The sequence below is a fragment of the Hydra vulgaris genome, chromosome 12 (assembly GCF_038396675.1).
Source record: "Hydra vulgaris chromosome 12, alternate assembly HydraT2T_AEP".
NCBI lineage: Eukaryota > Metazoa > Cnidaria > Hydrozoa > Anthoathecata > Hydridae > Hydra > Hydra vulgaris.
Genome location: NC_088931.1, coordinates 45,011,935 through 45,038,255, shown reverse-complemented (window position 1 = coordinate 45,038,255; position 26,321 = coordinate 45,011,935). Strand labels below are relative to the sequence as shown.

Below are 26,321 nucleotides of genomic sequence, written 5' to 3'. Positions count from 1 at the left end.
GGAACATCATGTAACAACATGTAAAATATAATTTATAAGTTCTCCAACCCATATTGATAAATAAACAAAAATCTAAAATGGGGTAAAATGGATATACAGGTAAAATGATAGTGGGTTAAAATGGATATATATAAAATCCTATTAACATTATAGAATTTTGTTACAAAATCATAAGCTACATGACATTTATTTATATACTTAAGCTCACTTTTGCTTTTAAATATAGTATTATATATTTTTCAGTAACATATAATAGTTTTATATAATGTTACTGAACTATTTACATTAAGATCATAGTTCAAATTTGTTTTCTTTTAATGGCTAGGGTAAAACTTTAACTCCTATCTAAATATTTGATATTTTATTTTTGTATTCCTCATTTTATTTTATTACCATATTTTACTTTATAATTAAATTTCATATTTTATATAATTAAAGTTAATTTTATAATATTTTAGATAAAATATTAAGACGGAAATAAACTATCATGCTTGAAATAAAATATCAATGCAAGACTATTGGTACATACAAGCACAGCAAATTAATGACTGCCATACAGCTTGTTAAGGAAGAGGAGTCAGTATACAATGTATCAAAGTCTTCTGGCCAAAAAGAGCAGAGTTTTAGCAACTCAAAATGTTGTTGCAAGGTTGCAAGAAAAAAAGAAGAACAAAACTAAAAAGAAGACTGTATCAGGAAGAAAGAAAAAACTGCTAGTCATAACCAATACAGTTTGACCTTTTAAATTCATGAAAAGCAATAAGTGTGATAAGCAATATGTATCAAATATATAATGAGTATCCGTATTACCCCACCAGTGGGGTAATATGGATATATGAAAGGTGTTGCTAAAAAGGATTAGTAAGTTGGTTATTGAAAATATATTTATGTTCTACTCATTGTGAAGTTATTGTATACACCCTGAATGTAAAGAAGAATAACAAAAGTTTTTATGGTGGTAGTTAACTAAAAAAAAAAATTATATTAAAAAACTATATCTAAAATTTTATCCATATTACCCCACCCCATCCTACATTCTTAGAGGAAACAACACATTTATATCCAACATTTTTTGATAAACAACCACCACTCATTGGACAATTGTTTTTTAGTTTACAATGACAATTTTCTGCTGTTTTTTTATTTAGGATTTCTTTTTTGTTTAACAAAGCATTACTGTGACCTTTATAATTCTTTCCATATTTTTTGTGCAACTGTAGCTAACTTTAATTGTATTTTGATTAAAAATTTTATGTAATTTATTAGAGGGCAGGAAATGCTTATTGACCAATTTTAAAAATATTTTTCCTATTTTAGTAGAAACATTTTTGTTATATGAGGGGGGGGGGTTGAACCAAATTACATTACTAGTTTTATTTTGCTTTTTTGTATTTTTTTTCAGGGTCAAATTTTAGTTCAAAATTTCAAAACCACTTTTTTTGAGGGCATGTTCAAATATTCGTTGTCAATTGTCATTCGTATTCAGTTGTCAACACCATGTATTAGATAGAATCCTCCGTTTAGTGATGGATGAAGAATTTTGAAGTAAAACACAATCGCCGAACATCAAATATCCATTTGTATCTCAACTGATAAATGAGTACAAACAACTGAAAACACAGTGTTTCGATTTTTGATGAAAAGGGACATTTTCCATTGATCAGGTTTCAGAAATTACCCAACATCAGTAATGCGAGGTGGAATTCCAGAGCTATACTAGCGATGGCCTTCATTTTAATTCCTTCAACAAGGACAGTTCTGCAGAGAGTCAATTTACATTGTATGGATGGGCAGACCATTGGTTTACAGACCAACTGTACAATAAAAACGACTTTAATAACTTGGCTAAAGTACTGAACCCATGCAAAAAGACTTTAGGCACTTTGAAAAATCACTGGAAGTGAGAGCCATCCATACTACAAATCCCCAGAAGTAATCAATGCGCAGAGCACGCAATCATAGTAATGAAGGAAATGTATTTGTCATGCAAAAATAAAGATATATTGCACCTTCTAATCCTTCTATGCAACAAGCAAGAGCAAGGTCAATGGTCTGAGTCATTGTTGGATTGAAAATTTATTGTATTCTATGACTATGACATTCTAAATACATTTGAATACATAGTAGTACTTATATCAAAATCAATTTTTCAATGGCGAGGTGACCTTTTTTCAAAATTATGCAAATAATAGTTCATTTCGTGCTTTTTAGGTAAAAGTTCATCAAACTACAGTACAGGAGCATGGGGTTTAAAAAAAAGTCATAACCCTATTATATATATATACATAATTATATATACATATATATATGTGTATGTATATATATATATATATATATACATACACACATGTATATATATATGTGTTTATGTATATATGTATATATATGTGTATGTATATATATATATATATATATATGTGTGTGTATATATATATATATATATATATATATATATATAATATATATATATATATATATATATATATATATATATATATATATATATATATATATACATACATATACATCAGTCTTCTCCGTTTGACAAGCGCTTTCGCGCTCTTGCAGTTTTGCGCTTGCCCACACTCCCGCCAATAATATGGCTGGCGCTTTTTTAAGCACATGCCAAAAAATCTCAAGCGCGTTTTTAAATTCCAATTAATCTTTTTTCTTAATAAATTCTAATTAAAGAGGTACAAAAAACAAATATTTTTTAAAATGTAGGATTTCAATTTTATTGGAGCAACGCATGATTACCCGTATTAATTTTTTTCTATTATTGCCAGAAAAAAAATTAATAAAATCAAGGAATAAGTTGGTATTAAGAGCCTAACTGATAGTATTGAAGTAGGCCCATTATCATTTTGTATTCCTGAAGGCCCAGGCAAGTTTTCCACAGTATCACAATAGTGGGCAGTATCAAACGTTTGATGAGTTTTAAGGGCCTGTGCAAAACCAGATACATTTTCCTCTGCTGGCTTAGGCTTCAGCTTTTTCCGATGATAGACTCAAGTAGGCATTTTTATATTGTAGGCATTTTTATATTGTCTATGGTCATTGCTCTCATCTGAAAATAATCACCAATGATAAATAAGGCCGAGGTCTAGACTTAACCTAGGCTGTTTATTTGTACATAATGTTCATAGGTTCAAGAATAACCCAATTTTTATAGTGCTCTCACTGTCTATAAAGGGTACAAGTATTATGCATAGTTAATTTAAATAGTTCAGTACACTTATCAACTCAAAAAGTATGCTCATAGTCTGAAACATAACCTAAAAAATAACTTCACATTAATTTTTTACTATAACTCTTACCTGCAGAATCAGAGCTGATATCACTTAGGTGAGGCCGATATTCTTTACCCGATATTCTAAAATGGATCGAGAAATGGTAAACTAGTCGGCTACAGAGAGTATTATTAGATGAATTAACATCTGAGTGGGTCCCAGTAATTAGTGGTGTGCCTCATGGCTTTATTCTTGGTCCACTGCTTTTTATCTCAGTCATTAATGATTTGCCAGACACCATTGTAACCCGTATAAAACTTTATGCAAATGACGATAAAATTATCAGAGCAATTAAATTGCTGCAAGATACCACCATTCTTCAAGCAGACAAATAAAATAGTCGACTGGTCACACAAGTGGCTAATGCCTTTTAACAACGAGAGTTATGCATGTTGGATGCATTAACAAGTCAACAAACTCATACACAATGAAACAGTCAGATGGAACCTGTTTTACATTGAAAAAAAGGATAGTTAAACGAGACCGTGGGATTATTGTTTCCAATGACTTAAAGGTCAAAACTCAAGTCAAAACAACAGTCTCAATTGCAAACCAAATGCTTAATAGTCTCAAAAAAGCTTTTCATATTCACAGACTAGTTTTATGGAAAACACTGTACCTTTCATACCTTTGTCCACATCTAGATTTTGCAGTACAGGTTTGGTCTCTTTACCTAAAAAAAGATATTGTGATGATAGAGAAAGTCCAAAGGCGTGTAACGAAAACAATATCTGAGATAATACATTTACCATATCAAAAAAGGTTACAAAGGCTGAAAATAACATCACTTGAGGATCGTAAGAAAAGAGGTGACCTAATCCAACAGTTCTAATATCCTCACCATAATGATGAAGTCAACTTACATTTCCGTCGAACCCTACTAATTTCAACAACAAATTACAATCTCCGTGGACTCAATCAGTGACTTTTGCCTCAACTAATTCAAGGTTGCATTGAAACAAATAAAGTATTACTACAAATAAAGTAATAAAACACTGAAATGCTCTTTCACAAGAAGCAGTTGACTCACCTTCTGTACATTTCTTTAAAAAATTTGTAGCTTTATCATATCATAGCTTTCTTGACCAGCTGCTTTGTGCGGCTTACCTGTGTCAACATAGAGGAGCCTAATGTAGCTTTCCTTCATTGGTTTAGATTACATTTACACTACAATATGTACATAGAATTATTTTTGAATTCTTCAATTAAAACATTTTAGGACAAGGGTTATTTAATGTACACTTGTATTTATATGGACTTTATACTAATTTTGAAATAAATAAAATATATACACATATGTATGTATGTATATATATATATATATATATATATATATATATATATATATATATATATATATATATATATGCAATGCTGGCAAAAAGTCTTGCAACAAGGCACAATTTTACACAAATCAATGTTTGCAATGTGTACACAAATGCAAAAAGTCTTGCAACATCATAATTACTTTTTATAGTTACTTCAAAAAACAATAATACTTCCAAAATTACTATATTTTCACTAAAAACAAGTTCAATTTTTTTCGTTACATTGTATAATTATTTTAAACAGATGTACTATTAATATTTGGTAGGATATCCTTTGTTTTTTAACACAGCACTAATATGTTTGGGCATGGATTTGGCAAGATTTTCACATAGTCCTGATGTAATTTCTGTACACCATACATGACGAATAGCATTTTTTAAACCATCTAATGTACTGCAGTTCTTAGCAGATACACGCTTCTTGATTAACATCCAAAGATTTTCAATTGGGTTGAGATCTGGAGAATTTCCAGGCCAATCAAGCAACTGTATGTTTTTTGATCCAAGCCACTGCTTCACAGATTTCGCAGTGTGGCATGGTGCTGAATCATGTTGAAAAATTGTGCACTGATGAATAATCATGAAATTGATTAGAGATTCATCCAAAACGTTGAGGTACTTTTTCGCATTCATAGTTTCTCTTTTGGGCAAAAAGTATAAATCTCCGAGGCCATGAGCAGAAAAACAACTCCATACCATTACAGAAGGTGAATGCTTCACAGCTTTGCATGTGTATTTAGGATTGGTAGGATTAGAACTAGTAGGTCGACGAACAAAAAGCTTAACATCAGAGAACTGATGAAACATGGACTCATCACCGAACATCGCCAGTGTCCACTGCTCTTCTGTCTAATCTTGAAGCTTCTTGCAGAACTCAATGCGCTTTTTTCTCATCTTTTCAGTTACTAATGGCTTCTTAAATGGCCTTCGTGCAGATAAGTTTAATTCCACAGAAAGTCTGTGACAGATTGTGTGCTTTGAGACATTAGAAAGTGTTGGTATGTTGTTCTGTAGGTCACCAGAGGTTATTGAAGGATTCATCTTGACCATTGTTACCATCCTGAGGTCAGTACGCTGTGAAGTGACTCTAGGACGTCCAGACCTCTTTTTAGGAGACAGGGGGATAACCTGCTTTACAACACGCCAAATTGTAGTGCGTTTAACCATGTAAATTGTTGCAATGTCTGCATGAGACATACCACTTTTAGCAAGACGTTGAATGCATGCTTTTTCTTCTTTACTAAGCTGCCAAATCTTAGCCATGATTTTCACTGAATTAACTGTTTAAACTACAAAATTGTATATATTATATATATATATATATATAATATATATATATATATATATATATATATATATATATATATATATATATATATATATATATATATAATATATATATATATATATATATATATATATATATACATATATATATACATATATATATACATATATATATATATATATATATATATATATTATATATATATATATATATATGTATATATATATATATATATATATATATATATATATATATATATATATATATATATATATATATATATATATATATATATATATATATATATATGTATATATATATATATATATATATATATATATATATATATATATATATATATATATATATATATATATATATATGTATGTTAGTGATTTCGCCGGTTAACCATTTCAAAAACCGGATAACAGTTCTCATCATTTTGCGGTTAACCGACTATTCCGTTACGGAGGGGGTTAATAAAAGGAGGGGGGATTTTTTATAAAAAAATTTAATTTATAAATTCAAATTAAAAAATTTTTTACAAAACACAAATAAAACTTTTTAACTCTAGCGCGGCTTGCTGTCAAATGCACATTTTATATCAGCCGTTTTATCATAATTTCAATATTCAATATAATTTCAATATTCAATATAATTTGCTTTTACTTTGGTGAGAAATTAACTAAGTTCGACGATTTTTAAAGCTTGTTTTCGCTGAACTTTTTGTTTTTATTTGTAACTGATATAATTATTTTTTAACTTTTAGGCCGATTTTCATAGAGTTTTTTTTTTAAATCTAAGGATATAAATTTAACTTTGATAACAAGTAAAAATTAATAAACGGGGGGGTCTTAATAAGCTTGGGGTGGGTGGGAAAAATAATCAAAAATTAATAAACGGGGGGGGGGGCATTTATTAGGAACTCGAGAGTAAAAACATGGAAAAAGACATTACAAAAAAATTACACATAAAGTCGTACAAACATATTAACAACCACTATCAAATATATATGCACTTTAATTACAAAGCCACTTGACGTCACGGAACATTCTAACGTTTAACTTAATATAATTACAAATTATAAGCCCTGCAAATTTTTTTATATCAAAATGTTTTAATATCAGCGGATTTTTAAAAGCATTCTCTCATATAAAAACATTTGATCAGGAAAAGAAAGATGTTATAAAGTTAAATTGCGTGTATTTAAAAAACTTATTGTTATGCGGACATAGATTGAAGCATGGATAAACTTGAATGTTCTCAAAACATCTTGGTCCGGAAAAATAATTTAAAGAACATTTGATAACACTAAAATACCGCCAAATCTACAAATAAACGAATTCTATTGGTTCAAAAAACACGCTGAGTAAGCAAAAAAAAGTTCCAGAATATTCCGAAAAATCTTTCTTAAAAATGAATTGTTAAAGTTGCATAAGTAATAAGTAATACTTTGAGATTTCTATTGTAAATTGTTATAAGAATATATTATCAAACAAAACTGATTAAATTAACATTTAAATTAATAAAAGAAGTTTGTAATCTTTTATCAATTAAGATATGTCAAACAATATGCGTCATAAGTAAGTTGTTACTTTCTATAAAAATTTTAAGTCGGTTTTTATTATTCGAAAATAGATATTTGATATTCGAAGAAAATCCGGTTAATCGAAAATCCGGATAACCGGCGAAATCACTAATGTATGTGTGTGTATATATATATATATATATATATATATATATATATATATATATATATATATATATATATATATACACACACACACATACATCAGTGATTTCGCCGGTTATCCGGTTTTTCGGTTAACCGGATTTTCTTCGAATATCAAATATCTATTTTCGAATAATAAAAACCGACTTAAAATTTTTATAGAAAGTAACAACTTACTTATGACGCATATTGTTTGACATATCTTAATATATATATATATACATATATATATATATATATATATATATATATATATATATATATATATATAAATATATATATATGTATGTGTGTATATATATATATATATATATATATATATATATTTATATATGTGTGTGTGTGCGACTATATATATATATATATATATATATATATATATATATATATATATATATATATATATATATATATATATATATATATATAGATATATATACACATATATAATATATATATATATATATATATATATATATGTATATATATATATATATATATATATATATATGTATATATATATATATATATATATATATATATATATATATATATATATATATATATATATATATATATATATATATATATATATATATATATATATATATATATATAAGTGATGTACCAATTAATCGACATCAACATTCGCTTAATCGGCCACTTTTTGCAAAATCGGAATCGGTATCGGCCTTTTTTTATTAATTTACCAATTGGCATTGCCGATGGCATTTCAATATTTTTATCCTGCATTATGATAATAATTAAATAATAAATAATCTAAACTTTACGCATTACTTAGAATTTTTTGAGAAATTGTTTATTTTGACTTTGTTTACAGGCAAATTTATTTATTCTTAAAATGATGTGTATAAGTTTTAGTTTAACAGCTGAATGTATTTATACTTTAATTACTTTAATGTTGTTTTTAGTATAATTTTATTTTGTATTGTTTTATTGTTATACTTAAAGTAATCTATTTAAGCATTGCTATCTATATGTATTTAAGTATTGCTATCTATATTTCTATATGTTATTTAGATATCTAAAATTACTAATAAATTAATAAAGTTGCAGAATCAAATATATTTTCAGAATGGCAGCAGCTTTGTTTGGAAAAGGTATTCCAATAAAATCACGCAGTTGGGTGTGGAAATATTTTACTATTTCTCCTGGAGATGCTTCAATTGCAATATGTGGTAGTGGTGTAGTGGTAAACCGCTCGCATCATAAGCGAGAGGTTCCGAGTTTGATCCCCACCACATCCCTGGTAGTACCATACTCAACATGTTTCTCTGCGCAGCGGCCTTACTTGTCAAGGTTCATGTTAGGGAGTTATAGAGTTAAGAGAGGGTTATAACCACTATTAAATAGCCTCCTCATCTGTAGTGGCCTTCTCGGCCTTGAGAAGGGGAATAACAAAAAAAAAATGTAGAATAAACAAACTGAAGAATACAAGGGGTAACAAAGAAAAAAAATCTAAGTCTTTTAACACAACAAATATGTTGTCTCATATTAATACAAAACATAAAGAAATCAAAGTAAGCAAAAGAGTTGAAACTTAATGAAGAATAAAACAAAAGGAGAGCAGAAAGCAAACAAAACATGTACAAGAAAATCAAGTCAACTGATGCAAGTTGCTCAAAACAGTCTCAACAAACTTTGTTTGAAACACTTGAGAGAAAAAAGCTCTGAGACATTAATGATCACAGGTCTAAATTAATTAATAAATAAATTGCAGAAATGATTGCAGTTGATATTCAACCTTTTTCTATAGTAGAAGACATCAGATTTCAGAAATTGTTAAACCATTCATGTCCTAACTATGTACAACAAACTCAGACAAAAGGTCCAAAAAGAAATAAATGATGCTTCATATATTTCATTTACAACTGATGGATGGGCATCTACCAACGGAAAATACTCATTTCTTAGCCTGACAGCTCATTGGCTAACTAATGAATTTCATCAAAAATCGGCAATTCTTCGAGTTTGTCAACTCAATGTATCACATACTGCCAAAAATATAAGTGAGGCAATTCAAAGTTCTATGAATGACTTTCTTAATCCAACTTCAAAGGTACATTTAGTTGCTAGAGATAATGCAGCTAATATGGTAGCTGGCATAAGAGAGGCAGGTTACAACAGTTTGCCTTGTTTTTTACACACTTTGTAACTTGTGTTGAATGATGCTGTATTTGCCCAGATATACATTAAAAATATATCAACAACTTGTAAAAACATAGTAACCCATTTTAATCATTCGCCATCTTCTTTTGAAGCTTATCAAAAATATCAAACTAATTATCAAGTGCCAGAGGTTCAAACAAGACATAACAACAAGATAGTCAATTTTTTGTTTTTTTTTAATATTTGAACAGAAGCATGCTTTGATCCCATTTTGTTTTAATAATGACAACTCTAAACTAAAGCCACTGGAAAACAATGAATGGATTATTTTAGAAAAATTACTGCAACTTTTAAAAATGTTTAATGATATAACAAATTTGTTAAGTGAGCGTAAAGCAATTGCATCTGCTATAATTCCAACTATACAAGTTATAATAAAAAGTTGTTTTCAACTTGTATAATAAAAAGTTATTTTCAGCTTGAACCCTGCTGGTTCAAGCTGAAAAGTCTCCCTTGTTTTTAGGATTATGAACAACTTTAAAAGAATGTAAAAAATCAGCAAATGAAATATTTAAAAAAATATCTCAATGAAAAAAATCTCATTTTAGCCACATTTTTGGATCCGAGGTATAAAAATAATTTTTTCCAAATGAAGAAGCTGATAGTTATTTTGAAAATATTATTAAATGGCTTGTAGATTGCTCAAAAAGTCTTCAACAAAAAGATCATGTGGAATTTAAACCTGAGGTCAGTTTGTCACCAAGTAAAATAAATCTAGATTTCGATTTCTCAAAATACTTTGAAAATTTTATCGAAATAAAAACACTTTAATTGAAAATACATCAAAATCTGAAGTTCTGCAAGAAACAGAAAACAAGCATTATTTAAAATTGAAAAATGAAGTTTTAATTTATTTGAGCCAAGACATTATCATGCAACAAGATAGTGCTATAGTATGGCGGAGAGCAAATAGAAATAACTTCAAGCAATTAGCTCCAATAGCTCAGTATTATTTATCATGCCCTCCATCTTTTGTTAAAAGTGAACGGTTGTTCAGTTGTGAAGGACAAGTTTATTCTTCAAGACGAAATAGGTTAACTCCGGAAACAGGAGAAACGCTTATGTTTTTACGTTACAATATTCATAAACAAAAAGCAAAACTAGCATCTGCTAAGGTTGCATCTCTTTATCAAGCTCAACACTTTCTTACTTTGGATTCTATTCTCTATCTCTATAAATCTCAAAACCGGCCTTGTTTGGAATACTGTTGCCATATCTGGGGCAGATCTTCTAATGATGCCCTTTCTCTTTTAGACAAGGTACAAAAATGCATTGTAAACATAGTTGGACCTGCTCTTGCAGCCCAACTCCAACCATTATCAACCACATTGTCGTAATGTTGCTTCTTTTTCTCCTTTCTACAAATTCTATAATGGGCACTGCTCTAAAGAGCTAGAGTCTCTTGTACCATCTTCTCAAATTTGGAATTCGCTTCCTTTATCTTGCTTTCCTGATTCATATAATTTGCAATCATTTAAGTCGTCCATCAATTGTTATCTTGCTCTACAATCTTTATCTTTTCTCTTCCAGTAACTTCCAACCTTAATTAGTGGTTGCTTGCAGCCTTATTGGAAGCGAAGATGTTTAAAAAAAAATTTTATTTCATACTCGCAGTAAAACTGACAACTTAACATTTGGACAAGGTTCTAAATTTCCGACTGCAATGATTCCTACAAAAAGAGATGTTGTGAAATATTGCTATTAGGTTCGTAGAAATGAAGATGCTAAAGGCAAAAGATCAAGTTCTGCTCATGAATGGTACAGATTAGTTACCACTGAAACTGAAAATATTTGGCATGAATTCAGTTTTCCAACAATCGAAACAGAGAGAGTATTCTCAAAAGTATGTAGATTAATGGAAAAAGCATCCAATTTAAATAAAACTTCAAGACTTAGACGAAACGCTAATTTTTATGACAAATTGAAAGCTTTTGACAACATGTTTGACTTATGTTCATGCAACTGTTATGATTTAGGAGTAGAAAGAGAGAAATGCAGATGTACTTTTAAAGTCCCAATAAAAGAATGGGATGCGTTTGTTGGGCAAAAGAAAGGCACAAATCAACTTGGACTACTTGATCATGCCTACACATATTCTTTAAAGAAAACTGAAACAAGAAAAAAAAAACAGTTAAATACACATACAAATGTTGAAAAAGACAATGATAGACAAATTACCGATGACAATTTTTATGAATCTGAGGATAATATCATATTAGGTGAATCTAATATTGAATATGACAAGCTATACGAATCTAATGTCTTAAAAAAATGTAATCAAAATAGGTTTCATTACAATGAACTAGCAATCATAGCAGATCGTTATCGTGTCAGCTGCAGAGCAACTGCTGCTATTGTCAATGCTGCTCTAAAAGACATGGGTATACTAAATGAATCAAATATGCTTGATAGGATAAAAGTAGAAAGAGAAAGACTTTGTGTAGGACAAAAAAATGTAAATGAGAGAAAATGCAAATCTTTGAAATTACAATGTATTGGTTTTGATGGAAGAAAAGACAATACAATAACAACTGCAGGGATAATTAAAGAAGAACATATTACAATTGTTAGAGAACCACGCAGCAGCTACATAGATCATCTTACACCTGATAATGGAACTTCTTGCTGCATTGCTAATGAAATTCTCCATTTAATATTTGAAACTGGCAGCAGCGGTTCTTTAAATGCTCTCTTATGTGATGCAACTGTAGTAAATACTGGAAAATTTGGAGGAGTGATAAAATTAATTGAAACAGAACTCGATAGACCAATGCAGTGGCTCGTTCGTCAACTACATTTGAATGAACTTCCCTTTAACCATGTATTTGAGTTGATTGATGGAAAAACTTCTGGCCCTGGATCATTTAAAGGAGAAATTGGTAAAAAAATAACAGAAGACTTAACTAATTTAGAAGTAGTTCCTTTCGAAAAAATCAATGGTTCTTTTCATTTAATTCCAGATAATATCTTTAGTGAATTAAGTTCAGATCAAAAATATCTTTACAGTCAGGGTTGTTATCTGTCAAATATGTCTGAGATATATTTTCTGCCAACATAATATATGTCCCACATATTTTATATCGACATAGTTTGACATAATTTTATGTCTGAATTATTTTCTGCTGACATAAAATATGTCCCACATATTTTCTATTGACATATTTTGACATAATTTTATGGCTGAATTATTTTTTGCTGACATAAAATATGTCAGACATATTTTCTATCGACATATTTTGACATAATTTTATATCTGAATTATTTGCTGTTTGATATTCTTGAAGCAAAAATCAATCTAACAAACTTATTGCGCATTTAAACTTAATTTACAGAGTCAAGTGAAAATAGTTTAACAAATTTGTTGCTTTTTTGCAATCAACTATGCTTCATAAAACTTTTATTTTAAACCCTATAAGCAAACATCAGTTGTTTCATAAAGGTCTTTTTCTGCCCTTTTTAGCGATGTATCATTTGATAGTATTGATTGATATTGACTAGTATTGATGCATCATTTGATAGTATTTGATAACATTGATAATTATTGATTAGTATTGACGATTTCTCTTATTAGAATGTAAAAACTATCTTAAGCTGAGTTTCGATTACTGAAAGTGGTTTTTATTAGTGTGATTAAAAATAAAATTTATATATATATATATAAATAAATGTAATATTAAATATATATATATAATGTAAATAACATTAAATATATATATATATATACATATAAATATATATATATATATATATATTTATATATATATATACATATATATATATATATATATATATATATATATTTAATGTTATTTACCTTCCAAAGGCAGATATATATATATATATATATATATATATATATATATATATATAATATATATATATATATATATATATATATATACATATCTATATATATTTTTAATGTTATTTACCTCCCATCGACTGAGGGTTTGGTTAGGGATCGCAGTCTATCAAGTAATAAAAAAACAAATTCTGGTCTTGCATTTTAATTTATTTTTTTTGTGTCAACAAAATATGAAAAACTTTCTGACAAGTTAGGAGGATATATATATATATATATATATGAATATAAATAATATATATATATATGAATATAAATAATATATATATATATATATATATATATATATATATACATATATATAAATATATATATATAAATATAGGGTCATTTCGGATAAAGCGAGCCAATAAAACTAAAATCAGTGTGTATTAATAACTATGTGAGATATCTTAATACTTCTTGTACTAGAAAACTCTATAACAGATACCTAAACTATGATATAATGTAAAGTGAGCCACACTAATATAAAGTGAGCCAAGTAAACTATATATGATACATAGGAAAGGCTCGCTTTATATTAACAAATTTATAAAGCGAGCCACCATTCATGGTAAAGCGAGCCAATTGCTTATATGATTATTCTAAAGTGAGCCATTTAGCTTTTATTTCAGACAAAAATTTACAAAATTGGAAGTATTATTACAAATAATATTTACTATATTAATATTAACTTTATTACCTACGATATAGTAAACTGGTATTAAAAGTTTGCAAACATTAACCTCAAATGCATACAATGCAAAAAATTTAAAGAACAAAAGCAATATAAAATGTCAGCGACTAGTCTAATAAAAATAATACTGCTAAAGCTGCAGATAAATGATGCAGTACAAAATGCAAAATATCAAGTCTTAATTTACGTTAATTTACTTAGTTGTTGTTTGAACACAATCAGCACATAGTTGTCCACGCACGGTTATTTCGATACAGCTCTCATGTAACCAATCACGGCACGCGTCACACTCAATCCATTCATCATCAATGAGAGGATCAGTTGCTTCACCATATGCAAACCCACAATATTTGCAAATGTCCTCTTCTTTTTGTTTCTTTTCTTTTTTAGATTCTTTCTTTTTCTTTATAACCTTCTGTTTAACAGTTTTCTTCTGTTTCTTTTCTTTGCTGGTCTCTTTCTCTTTAGCTGCTTTTTTTGTTATTGGTTTGGTTCTTTCTTGAATAAATGCTACATTTTCTTCTGATGTCAATTCATAAGATGGTGGTTTCTTACGTGGCCGACTGCATTGTAGTCGATCTCTGTGTGGCACTGGCATCAAGTTTTCGAAAGACACATCGAGGTCTGCTTGTTCAATTGACACAATTGCATTTTCATCAGTGGTAGGTAAACAAGTACTACCAGCAATATCAGTATTGACATGTTGCTCATGCTGCTTATCTAGGCGAGTATTAGAATTAGATGCATTAATATTATCTTTATTAGCTGTATCAACAAGTTTAGCACTAGAACTATTTGAAATATCTGGCAATTGCATTTCATTCAGATTAATTATGTCAACGGATTTGGTCACAGAAATCAACTGCAAATTCATAGCTGCATTAGGTACAGGTGGCTGTTCAATACTTGATCGCAGTGGCAAACAAGAATTTTCAATATTTGACAACATATTGGGCTGAGAATTCAAGGCTGTTGAATCTAATTTTCTTTCTGTAATGGTGCTTGCTGCAAAAGCCTCTTCAGGAATAGCTTTGGCATTAAATGGAAACAAGCCAGTAGCACGAAAGCCAGCCTGAGCCAGCTCAACAGTCTTCGATGCTTGCCAAGTTGGTGTAAACAAGCTAAAAAATTCCTTTTTTTCCAGTTTACGGACAGCATTCTTTCGTGTAAACAATCTCATGCCCTCATTCCACTTTCTCTTAAATGAACCAAAAGGCACACGATCCAGCGGTTGCAGCCAAAAAAATCAACTGCAAATTCATAGCTGCATTAGGTACAGGTGGCTGTTCAATACTTGATCGCAGTGGCAAACAAGAATTTTCAATATTTGACAACATATTGGGCTGAGAATTCAAGGCTGTTGAATCTAATTTTCTTTCTGTAATGGTGCTTGCTGCAAAAGCCTCTTCAGGAATAGCTTTGGCATTAAATGGAAACAAGCCAGTAGCACGAAAGCCAGCCTGAGCCAGCTCAACAGTCTTCAATGCTTGCCAAGTTGGTGTAAACAAGCTAAAAAATTCCTTTTTTTCCAGTTTACGGACAGCATTCTTTCGTGTAAACAATCTCATGCCCTCATTCCACTTTCTCTTAAATGAACCAAAAGGCACACGATCCAGCGGTTGCAGCCAATGAGTAGTATGGCTTGGTAATGCAAATACATGAATATTGTTTGCTTTCATTAGGTTTAAAAATTCAAGGTTAAACACATGTGAATAGTGATTGTCCATAATTAAAAGATGAGGTCGACCGTTTAATAGTCCTAATCGTTGTAAATTGTTGACAAATAACTGTCCAAATTCCACAAACAAGTCTTTATTTATCCAGCCACTATCACTTGCTTTTACAATAGCACCAAAAGGAGCACCATCTTTCCAGCCTTTGCCAACAGTTTTTCCTTTATGAATCATCATAGGTGGTATAATATCGCCAAATGCATTTAATGCTGCCAAGACAGTAGATGTCTCCCCTCTTTCTAATGCAGTAAGATTATAAGCAGGTTCACCAACAATTGCCACAGCTTCTTCTGCCTTGTGAATATTCATCACACCTGTCTTGTCCACATTCCAAATGTGCCTAGAACTGTCTTTTATATCCAGCCTTTGCACTAAGTCTTCATACAAATCAAACCATTTCATAACCTGAGTTTTGTTCATACCCATTGCTCTTGGTACAGACAGATTCTCTGCCTTTTTTGTGCTTATATCAGGAAATCTGTTCAAAAATCCCTGAAACCAGTTATAACCGGCAATTTTTTTTGATTCTGAAAATCCTTTTATTCCTTTAGCATCAGAATAAGCATATGCAATTTCTCGAATATCTTTGCGCGACAAAGGAAACCCTGCTCGTGCCATTTTTCCTACATTCTCTGCTAATTCTTCTTCACTTTGTTGTGAAAGAATTGTGGGTCTCCCAGAAGCACTTTCCACTTTGCTCACTTTTCCTGACAATCTCCTCCTCAAAGTTTCATATGGCACATTCCACGCTCTCGCTATCAGCCGTATTGACAACCGTTCAGTTGAAGGTTTTTCTTCTTGTTTTCTGTATTCTTCCATAGCACCAGCCATATTTCCTTTTTGCCATAAATTTAGTTTTGTGCCTGCATGACTTTGAGGCCTCGGCAGTTTTTTTGGACTTCGATGTTGTCCTCGAATTGCTGGTACCTGCTCGGACAATTTTTGTTTTCCTTGAGATTTTTGGCTTCTTCGGACCGTGATCGGTTGATAACGTACCATTCTGTAAAAATATCATAAAAAATTCCAATAAATTAACAAATCATGTGGGTCAAAAAGCAAAAAAATTTATAATATTTTTTACATTTATTTATTATTGCAATTTTTGGAAAAGTGAGCCAATGGCTCGGTTTACCTGAATGCCCTTGGCTCGGTTTATCTAACAGTTATGCAAAACCGAGCCAGGTTGAAAATTCGATTAAAAAACTTTATCATCGCTCAAATACATATCAACACTGTATTTTTTGAAATAGTTTCTAATATTACTAATATTACAATCATATTTACTATAAATAGTGTCAAATATGAAATACTCACTTTTCTTAATTGAAGCTAAACAAAATATAAGGTCTTAAAGCGAAAAAACGTTTTGTTACTACTCGAATGATTATAATTATACCACTGCGAAAATAATTGCTTAGCAACTGTTTTTAAAATATTTATTAGACTTTAAAATGAATAACTAATATTAAATAAATTGTTATAAATCGAAAGCATAATTTGATTTCGTAAAATTGCAATATTTAGGCGACCGGCTCGCTTTATCCGATGGCTCGCTTTATCCGAAATGACCCTATATATATATATATATGTATATATATATATATATATATATATATATATATATATATATATATATATATATATATATATATATATGTATATATATATATATATATGTATATATATATATATATATATATATATATATATATATATATATATATATATATATATATATATATATATATATATATATATATATATATATATATATACTCTTGACTGGTTGTCAGAAAGTTTTTTGTTGACAAAAAGTAAAAATTAAAATGCAAGACCGGAATTTTTTTTCAATTAATTGATAGACTGCCAGCCCCAACCAAACCCTCAGTCAATGTAGCAGCACTCCCTTATGAGTCAGGCTAAAAGATAGTCGATGTAGCAGCACTCCGTTGCGAGTCAGACTATTTGTCAGTCAATATAGCAGCACTCTGTTGCGAGTCAGGCTATTTGTCAGTCGATATAGCAGCACTCTGTTGCGAGTCAGGCTATTTGTCAGTCGATGTAGCAGCAGTTTGTTGCGAGTCAGGCTATAAGATAGTCGATGTAGCAACACTCCGCGCATGATTTACAGTAACAAAAATAATAATAAAAACATTTATTTAAAAAAATACAAACATTGTTTATATTGTTAAAAACATTCAGAATGTTTTAAAACATTCAAAATGTTTTCAAAAATATTCTGGTCAATTAAATTTGCGTTTTTGCGTTTTTTTTAAAAACGATTAATTTGTAATGTTCTGACAACACGCAAATGTTGGACAAAAGTCAAAAGTAATTAAAAGTGACGTATTTGTTGGCATAAGAATCATTTTTTTCCTTCCGTACTTCCCAAATGCAACAATCTATCTATATATATATATATATATATATATATATATATATATATATATATATATATATATATATATATATATATATATATATATATATATATATATATATATATATATATATATATATATATATATATATATATATATATATATACATATATATATATATATATATATATATATATATATATATATTTATATATATATATATATATATATATTTATATTTATATTTATGTATATATATATAATTTTGTATAAAATAAAATACACAAATATTAATAAGAATGTTTATTAACAGAATTTCTTTACATATATATATATATATATATATATATACATATATATATATATATATATATATATATATATATATATATATATATATATATATATATATATATATTTTAGATTATTCACCTCCCCAAGGCCCGAGGGGGGCCACTACAGTCGAGGAGGCTACTCATTTTTTTGTGTTTTTATTTTTTAGTTGTTATTCGTGGTGCAACCCTCTCTCAACTCTTTAACTCCAAAACACGAACCTTGCCGAGCAAGGCCGCTGCGTGGAGAAACTAAGTTGAGCGCGGTACTTCCAGGGACGTGGTGGGAGTCGAACTCGGAACCTCTCGCTTACAAAGCGAGCGCTCTTACCACTGCACCACTACCGCAATTTGATATACCTATATATATATATATATATATATATATATATATATATATATATAGAGAGAGAGAGAGAGAGAGAGAGAGAGAGAGAGAGAGAGAGAGATTGTTGCATTTGGGAAGTATGGAAGGAAAAAAATGATATATATTTACAATATTTCGAGGGAATATAGATACCCTCGTTATCAAGTATATTAAAAACCGTTATCATACTTGATAACAAGGGTATCTATATTCCCTCAAAATATTTAAAAATAAATATATTTTTAACAGATAGAAGTTAATCCATAAAGAGAACTCTTTTAAAAAACTTGTTTATACAAATAAAGTCTATTGAAGATGTCAACATTTAATATATATATATATATATATATATATATATATATATATATATATATATATATATATATATATATATATATATATATATATATATACATATATTTGATGTTATTTACCTCCCAAAGGCAGAGAGAGTCACTACAGTCAACTCTTTAACTCCTAAACATAAACCTTGAGAAAAACATTTACCGAGATGAGAAAGTTAAGCCTGATACTACCATGGACATGGTGGGGATCGAACTTGGAATATATATAGTAGCAATAATTTTTAACTTTGTATAAAGTTAAAAATTATTTTTGTTTATATAACTTGTTATATAACAAGTTATACAAATAAAAATAAATTAAAATTTATTATAAAGTTATATTTACAAGTTCCAAGTTCAATCCCCATCAGGCCCCTGGTAGTACCAAGCTCAACTTGTTTCTCTGCGCAGAGGCTTTGTTCCCTGATGAAGTAAGCGCACGAGCACTACACTTACTGCATTTTTAATCCTCACTTATTTTTTATCACTTAAAGATAAAAAGTATTACTATAAAGAGAATTTAGAGCCATTTTTCAAATGTTTATTATTTTTCCAATGCCAAATAACTTTTTCTATCAATTGAGTCCTATTTATGACTTTAAGTACAAATAGGACCCTAATATAGATCCATAGAAATTTTTTCTCTTTAATAATTTCTTTATTAACTATTTGATTGAACAATTAAATAGTGGAATTTTTTGATAAGCTAAAATTTTTTAATATACTTTGAAGTGTGGCATGGTAGTAAAAAGTTTTCATAATTGTATCATAAAAACTTACCAAGTCATTATTGAATTACAACAACTTTACTGAGTTACCAGTCATCAACAATAAGTAAGTAAAACTATAATACTTTATTGCCAAATTGATAATGAGGCTATTTTTCAATTTTTCTTGGATTTGCTTTACTTTTTGGATTTGATTTGCTCTTGGATTGTCTTGATATATCACATTTTCTTAATATTTTAAAATTTGAGTAATACTTATTAGCTAAAAAAAATCTTTTTTTAGAATCTTCTTTTTCAAATTTTTTAGTTTAGAATAATTATTTTTAAACAACATTTTTTATTAAAAATTAATTTGAAAATGATAAAAATTGGTTTAAAAAATTTTATATATTTATATATAGAAAATATATAAAATTTTGAAATAAATATTTTTAAAATGTTCAAAAGTACATTATAAAAAAAATTAATGTAATTGAATAACTATGGTAACAAAAAACATTGTTACACTAAAAAAAAACATATCAAAACAGTATGGAGGACAAAACATGAATTTTAAGAAATTAAACAGATGCCCTGATATTCTTGGCACCTTAAAAAAAGTTTTATATTTCTTTTTAAATTAATATGGCAACTAAAACATTAAACTTTCAAAACTATATGATTTCTACTGCATTTAATCCAGCAGGACACACCTTTTAGTCATGCACAATTTAGAAACAGGTTTTTTCATAACTAGAATACTATACATTCTTTAACAAAAAAAGAAAAAAATCAACTTTGTCTTAACTAACTAAACACTAATTTCAGATTTTAATAAATATTTTAGACTTTTTCATAATAGTAAAAAAATAATACAATCAAACATACAACAATTGTGTCTGCTGCAATCACAATTCTTTTGTTTTGATTCTAAAAATAAATAAACAACTAATAAGCATCAAAATAAGATAGCATAGTAGATAAATAATATATACATATATATATATATATATATATATATATATATATATATATATATATATATATATATAAATATATATATATATATATATAAATATATATATATATATAAATATATATATATATATATAAATATACATATATATATATATATATATATATATATATATATATACATATATATATATATATATATATATATATATATATATATATATATACATATATATATATATATATATATATATATATATACATATATATATATATATATATATATATATATATATATATATATATATATATATATATATATATATATATATATATATATATATATGTATATATATATATAATCTTTGAAAGTCATTTTCTTGTTATACATTAAAACATGGGTAGAATTCAATAAATACGGCTGCGTATAAACTTTTTTTTAAATATATATATTTTTTAATAATATATAATTATTTTGATATTTCGCTGATCTATCGTGATCAGCGTCATCAGGTATAATAAATAAAATAGTTACAAAGAAATCGTTATAGTAAAAACAAACCGTTAAAAAGATAACACTAAAAAGCCAAAATATAATACAAAAAATTTTCTTAAATAACTGACGTCAGCAGATTTTATTAAAAAATGGCCCCCAGGTTTTAGTTGCCACGTTTTCACCGTCATCCCGATTGAGAACCACATCACCATTTCTCAACTCCTGTCAAACCCTAGCTTTGCTTATTTCGAGTGACTCTCTGATTTTCCGAGTTCGATATTCTGGGGCTACAGATAATGTTTTGGGGTGCAATCAATCAAACTTACCATGGCATGTTTTGGAATGTTCAGTTGCACCCGAACTGGACCTTTTTTCTTTTAAGCTGTTTTTCTGGTGTTTAATACATCTCGATATCACCTTCTTTTTAGTTTCACCAATGTATATCGAACCGCATGAACATTTAAGCTGGTATACGCCAGGGTTTGTGTTTAGTGATAGTTTAGTTTTATTGTAGAAAAAATATTTTTTAAATTGGGAGTTGATGTGAAATTAACCTTTATGTTTTGTTTTCGAAATTCTTTACGAAGTTTTGGACCAACAATTGGTATCCAAAGTAGTTTTATAAAGGGTTGGGTATCTAATGGTTGACATGTGGTGTTTTTTGAACCGTTTTTTAAATAGTCTTTAGTAATATTATTTAGAATGTTCTTGTCATGGCCATTTTCAACAAATATGTCTATTAGAAAATCAATTTCTTTTTTAAGGTGTTTTTGAGAGCAAATTCTTTTTGCACGACTTTTATGTCGTGCAAATAAAATTTGCTTTCAAAAACTAAAACCTGGGCGCCATTTTTTAATAAAATCTGCTGACGTCAGTTATTTGAGAAAATTTTTTGTATTATATTTTGGCTTTTTAGTGTTATCTTTTTAACGGTTTATTTTTACTATAACGATTTCTTTGTAACTATTTTATTTATTATACCTGATGATGCTGATCAGGATAGATCAGCAAAATATCGAAATAATTATATATTATTAAAAAATATATATATATTTAAAAAAAAGTTTATACGCAGCCGTATTTATTGAATTCTACCTATATATATATATATATATATAAATATATATCTATAATATATATATAATATATATATATATAATATATATATATACATATATATATATATATACATACATATATATATATATATATATATATATATATATATATATATATATATATGTATATATATATAATTATATATCTATAATATATATATAATATATATATATATAATATATATATATACATATATATATATATATATATATATATATATATATATATATATATATATATATATATATATATGTATATATATATATGTGTATATATGTATATATGTATATATATATATATATATATGTATATATATATGTGTATATATGTATATATGTATATATATATATATATATATATATATATATATATATATGTATATATATATATGTGTATATATGTATATATGTATATATATATATATATATATATATATATATATATATATATATATATATATATATATATATATATATATATATATATATATATATATATATATATATATAGAACCCTTAGATGTTGTCCGAAAGTTTTTTCCATATTTTGTTGACAAAAAGTAAAAATTAAAATTCAAGACCGGAATTTTTTTTTTTTAATAATGATAGACTGCCTGCCCCAACCAAACCCTCAGTCGATGTAGCAGCACTCCCTTGCGGGTCAGGCTATTTGTCAGTCGATGTAGCAGCACTCCCTTGCGAGTCAGGCTATTTGTCAGTCGATGTAGCAGCACTCCCTTGCGAGTCAGGCTATTTGTCAGTCGATGTAGCAGCACTCCCTTGCAAGTCAGGCTATAAGATAGTCGATGTAGCAACACTCCGCGCATGATTTACAGTAAAAAAAATAAAAATAAAAACATTTTATTAAAAAAAATAAAAATAAAAACATTGTTTATATTGTTAAAAACATTCACAATGTTTTAAAAACATTCAGAATGTTTTTAAAAACATTCCGGTCAATTAAATTTGCGTTTTTGTGGTTTTTTTATATAACAATTAATTTGTAATTAAATTAATGGTTTTTACTTTCGTCCAACACGGAAATGTTGGACGAAAGTTAAAAGTAATTAAAAGTGACGTATATGTTGGCGTAAGAATCACTTTTTTCCTTCCGCTCTTCCCAAAGCCAACAAACTATAGATCTATATATATATATATATATATATAATATATATATATATATATATATATATATATATATATATATATATATATATATATATATATATATATATATATATATATATATATATAATATATATATATATATATATATATATATATATATATATATATATATATATATATATATATATATATATATATATATATATATATATATATATATATATATATATATATATATATATATATATATATATATATATATAACTTTCTGGACCACTTTGTTAAATAGCTTAAGACATACATAAATGGTGCGCCATTTTACACTTTAAAACAAGACCTGATATATATATATATATAAATATATATATATATATTTATATATATATATTTATACATATTTATAAATATATATTTATATATATATATATATATATATATATATATATATATATATATATATATATATATATATATATTATATATATATATATATATATATATATATATTATATATATATATATATAATATATATATACAGGCCCTTTCAGAGACTGAGTGAGGCCCGGGCCATTTACAAATTTTGAGGTCCTTACCATAAAATAACTGCCATTGCATAATAAATAAAAAAACAGCAAATTAGTAATAATTTTTATTTTTAAAATGCTTTTCTTGCTTTTGCTTTTGCAAATGCACTGACAACTGTTGAAAAATCGAGTTTTCTTGCAATATCACAGTTAATATTCAACATTGCAAGTCCATTTAAGCGTTCTTGTCCCATGGTTGAACGGTGATAGTTCTTTACTTGTTTCAACACATTGAAAGACCTTTCTCCTGAAGCCACTGAGACAGGCAAACTGATAAAAATTCGCAAAGCAATTGATATGTTAGGAAAAACACCAGACAGTCCAAGTTCTAATATTTCTTATAACAATTCTTTTGGTTTGCAATCTGATGTAAAGTTTGTGGAGTAAATTTGTTTCAGAAAGATTATCTCATCAGAAATATCAGACAGTATTTCCTTGTAGTACTTTTTTTGAAAGTTTGTTGTGGCACTGAGTAGTTCTTCATTGCTCATCTTGTTGAAGTGCCAAAGAAATCCAAAAATACTACAAATTTGTTGTTGTGACTCAAATCGACGTTTAAGACCTGCTAGAATAGAGCCGATTATTACATAAAATACATTGATTTTATAGTGCTGTTCTGAATCAAATTGTGTTTTCAACTTTCGAGTGGTAGAAAATTCTGGTGAAATGTCAATATTCAATGCAAATAATTTTGACTCACTCAGAACAGCATCCCATTTTTCACGAATCTATTGAATGCTGTCCTTGAGATTTTGAATGTTTTCCATTTCAACATCTAGAGTTGCATTTCTTGCCTCAATTATAAGATTGGTTTGGTGAATCATTGTGAGGAGCTTCATCCATAAAGTTCAAAAGGCGCTCAAGAAGTTTTGTCCAATTACTGGTTTCAGTTGACAATTCTGTTATTAGTAAATTATCAATAGAACTTTTTCTGATGGCTGCTCTACTGGCTGATTTCCATTTGACATAGTTTTGTTTGTGTAATACAGACATTTCATGTGCTGGTATTCGGTCTTTCAACTTTCTCCAACCCCTGGTGATATTCCAACCTAACTGATCTGAAAAGGTGGATACCTTGGAATCACTTTTGTTCAAAAGAAAGCAGGGTGCACAATAGAATGACTGTTGCACATCACTCCAGCAAAGCCAATCTCTTGAGCATATCTCACCATTGGGAAGAATTTTTGATCTCAGACGAGTAGGAAAGGTGTGATTATAAGAATCTCGTGGAATATTGTTTGGAATTAAAAAGTTTGTTTGGAAACTTTCTTGCATTTGAGTAATATTTCGTTTGTCAACAGTGCCAATGTCAGACACAATCAATTTTGATATATTAGAATAATCTGATTCACATTTTTGGTCCAAACTTTCTGAATATGAAATTTCAAAATCAGAGATGCAATTATCATTTGAGATGGCTTGCAAATTTGTTTCCCTCTGCTGACTGTTGCTTTGGTGAATCAATGAATTTTCACAATTTGATTCCGAGCTTTCTAAATCTGTAATTCCAGATTCAGAGACACAAGTTGTATTTGAGATGTCTTGCACATTTGTATCTATCTGGGGATTTTTGTTTTGTTGTAACATTGATTTTTCAGAAGATGTAGTTCCGGATATTTCAATATCTGATTTACCGTGTGTTGGGTTGGCTTGATTTTCCAGTGGTCTTAGGAATGATGTTATTGACTTTAGGCTCTTTGTTTCTTCTTCAATTTTTTGTCTTTTTCGCCTTTTGGATGCACCACTTTCAAATTTTCTCTTCATGTTTAAATTTAGCAATGACATTAGT

General features: G+C 28.0%; 1 protein-coding gene across 5 annotated transcripts in view; it reads right to left on the bottom strand.

Moving 5' to 3' along the window:
• The window catches only part of LOC100215163 (dTTP/UTP pyrophosphatase), a 129,486-nt gene that overhangs the window by 83,536 nt on the left and 19,629 nt on the right, over nucleotides 1-26,321 (bottom strand). For all 5 annotated transcript variants that reach the window (XM_065813412.1, XM_065813410.1, XM_065813409.1 and 2 more), the window contains exon 3: nucleotides 21,119-21,160. In XM_065813412.1, coding sequence (XP_065669484.1) covers nucleotides 21,119-21,160 — 42 coding nt within the window. The remainder of the gene's footprint in view (nucleotides 1-21,118; nucleotides 21,161-26,321) is intronic.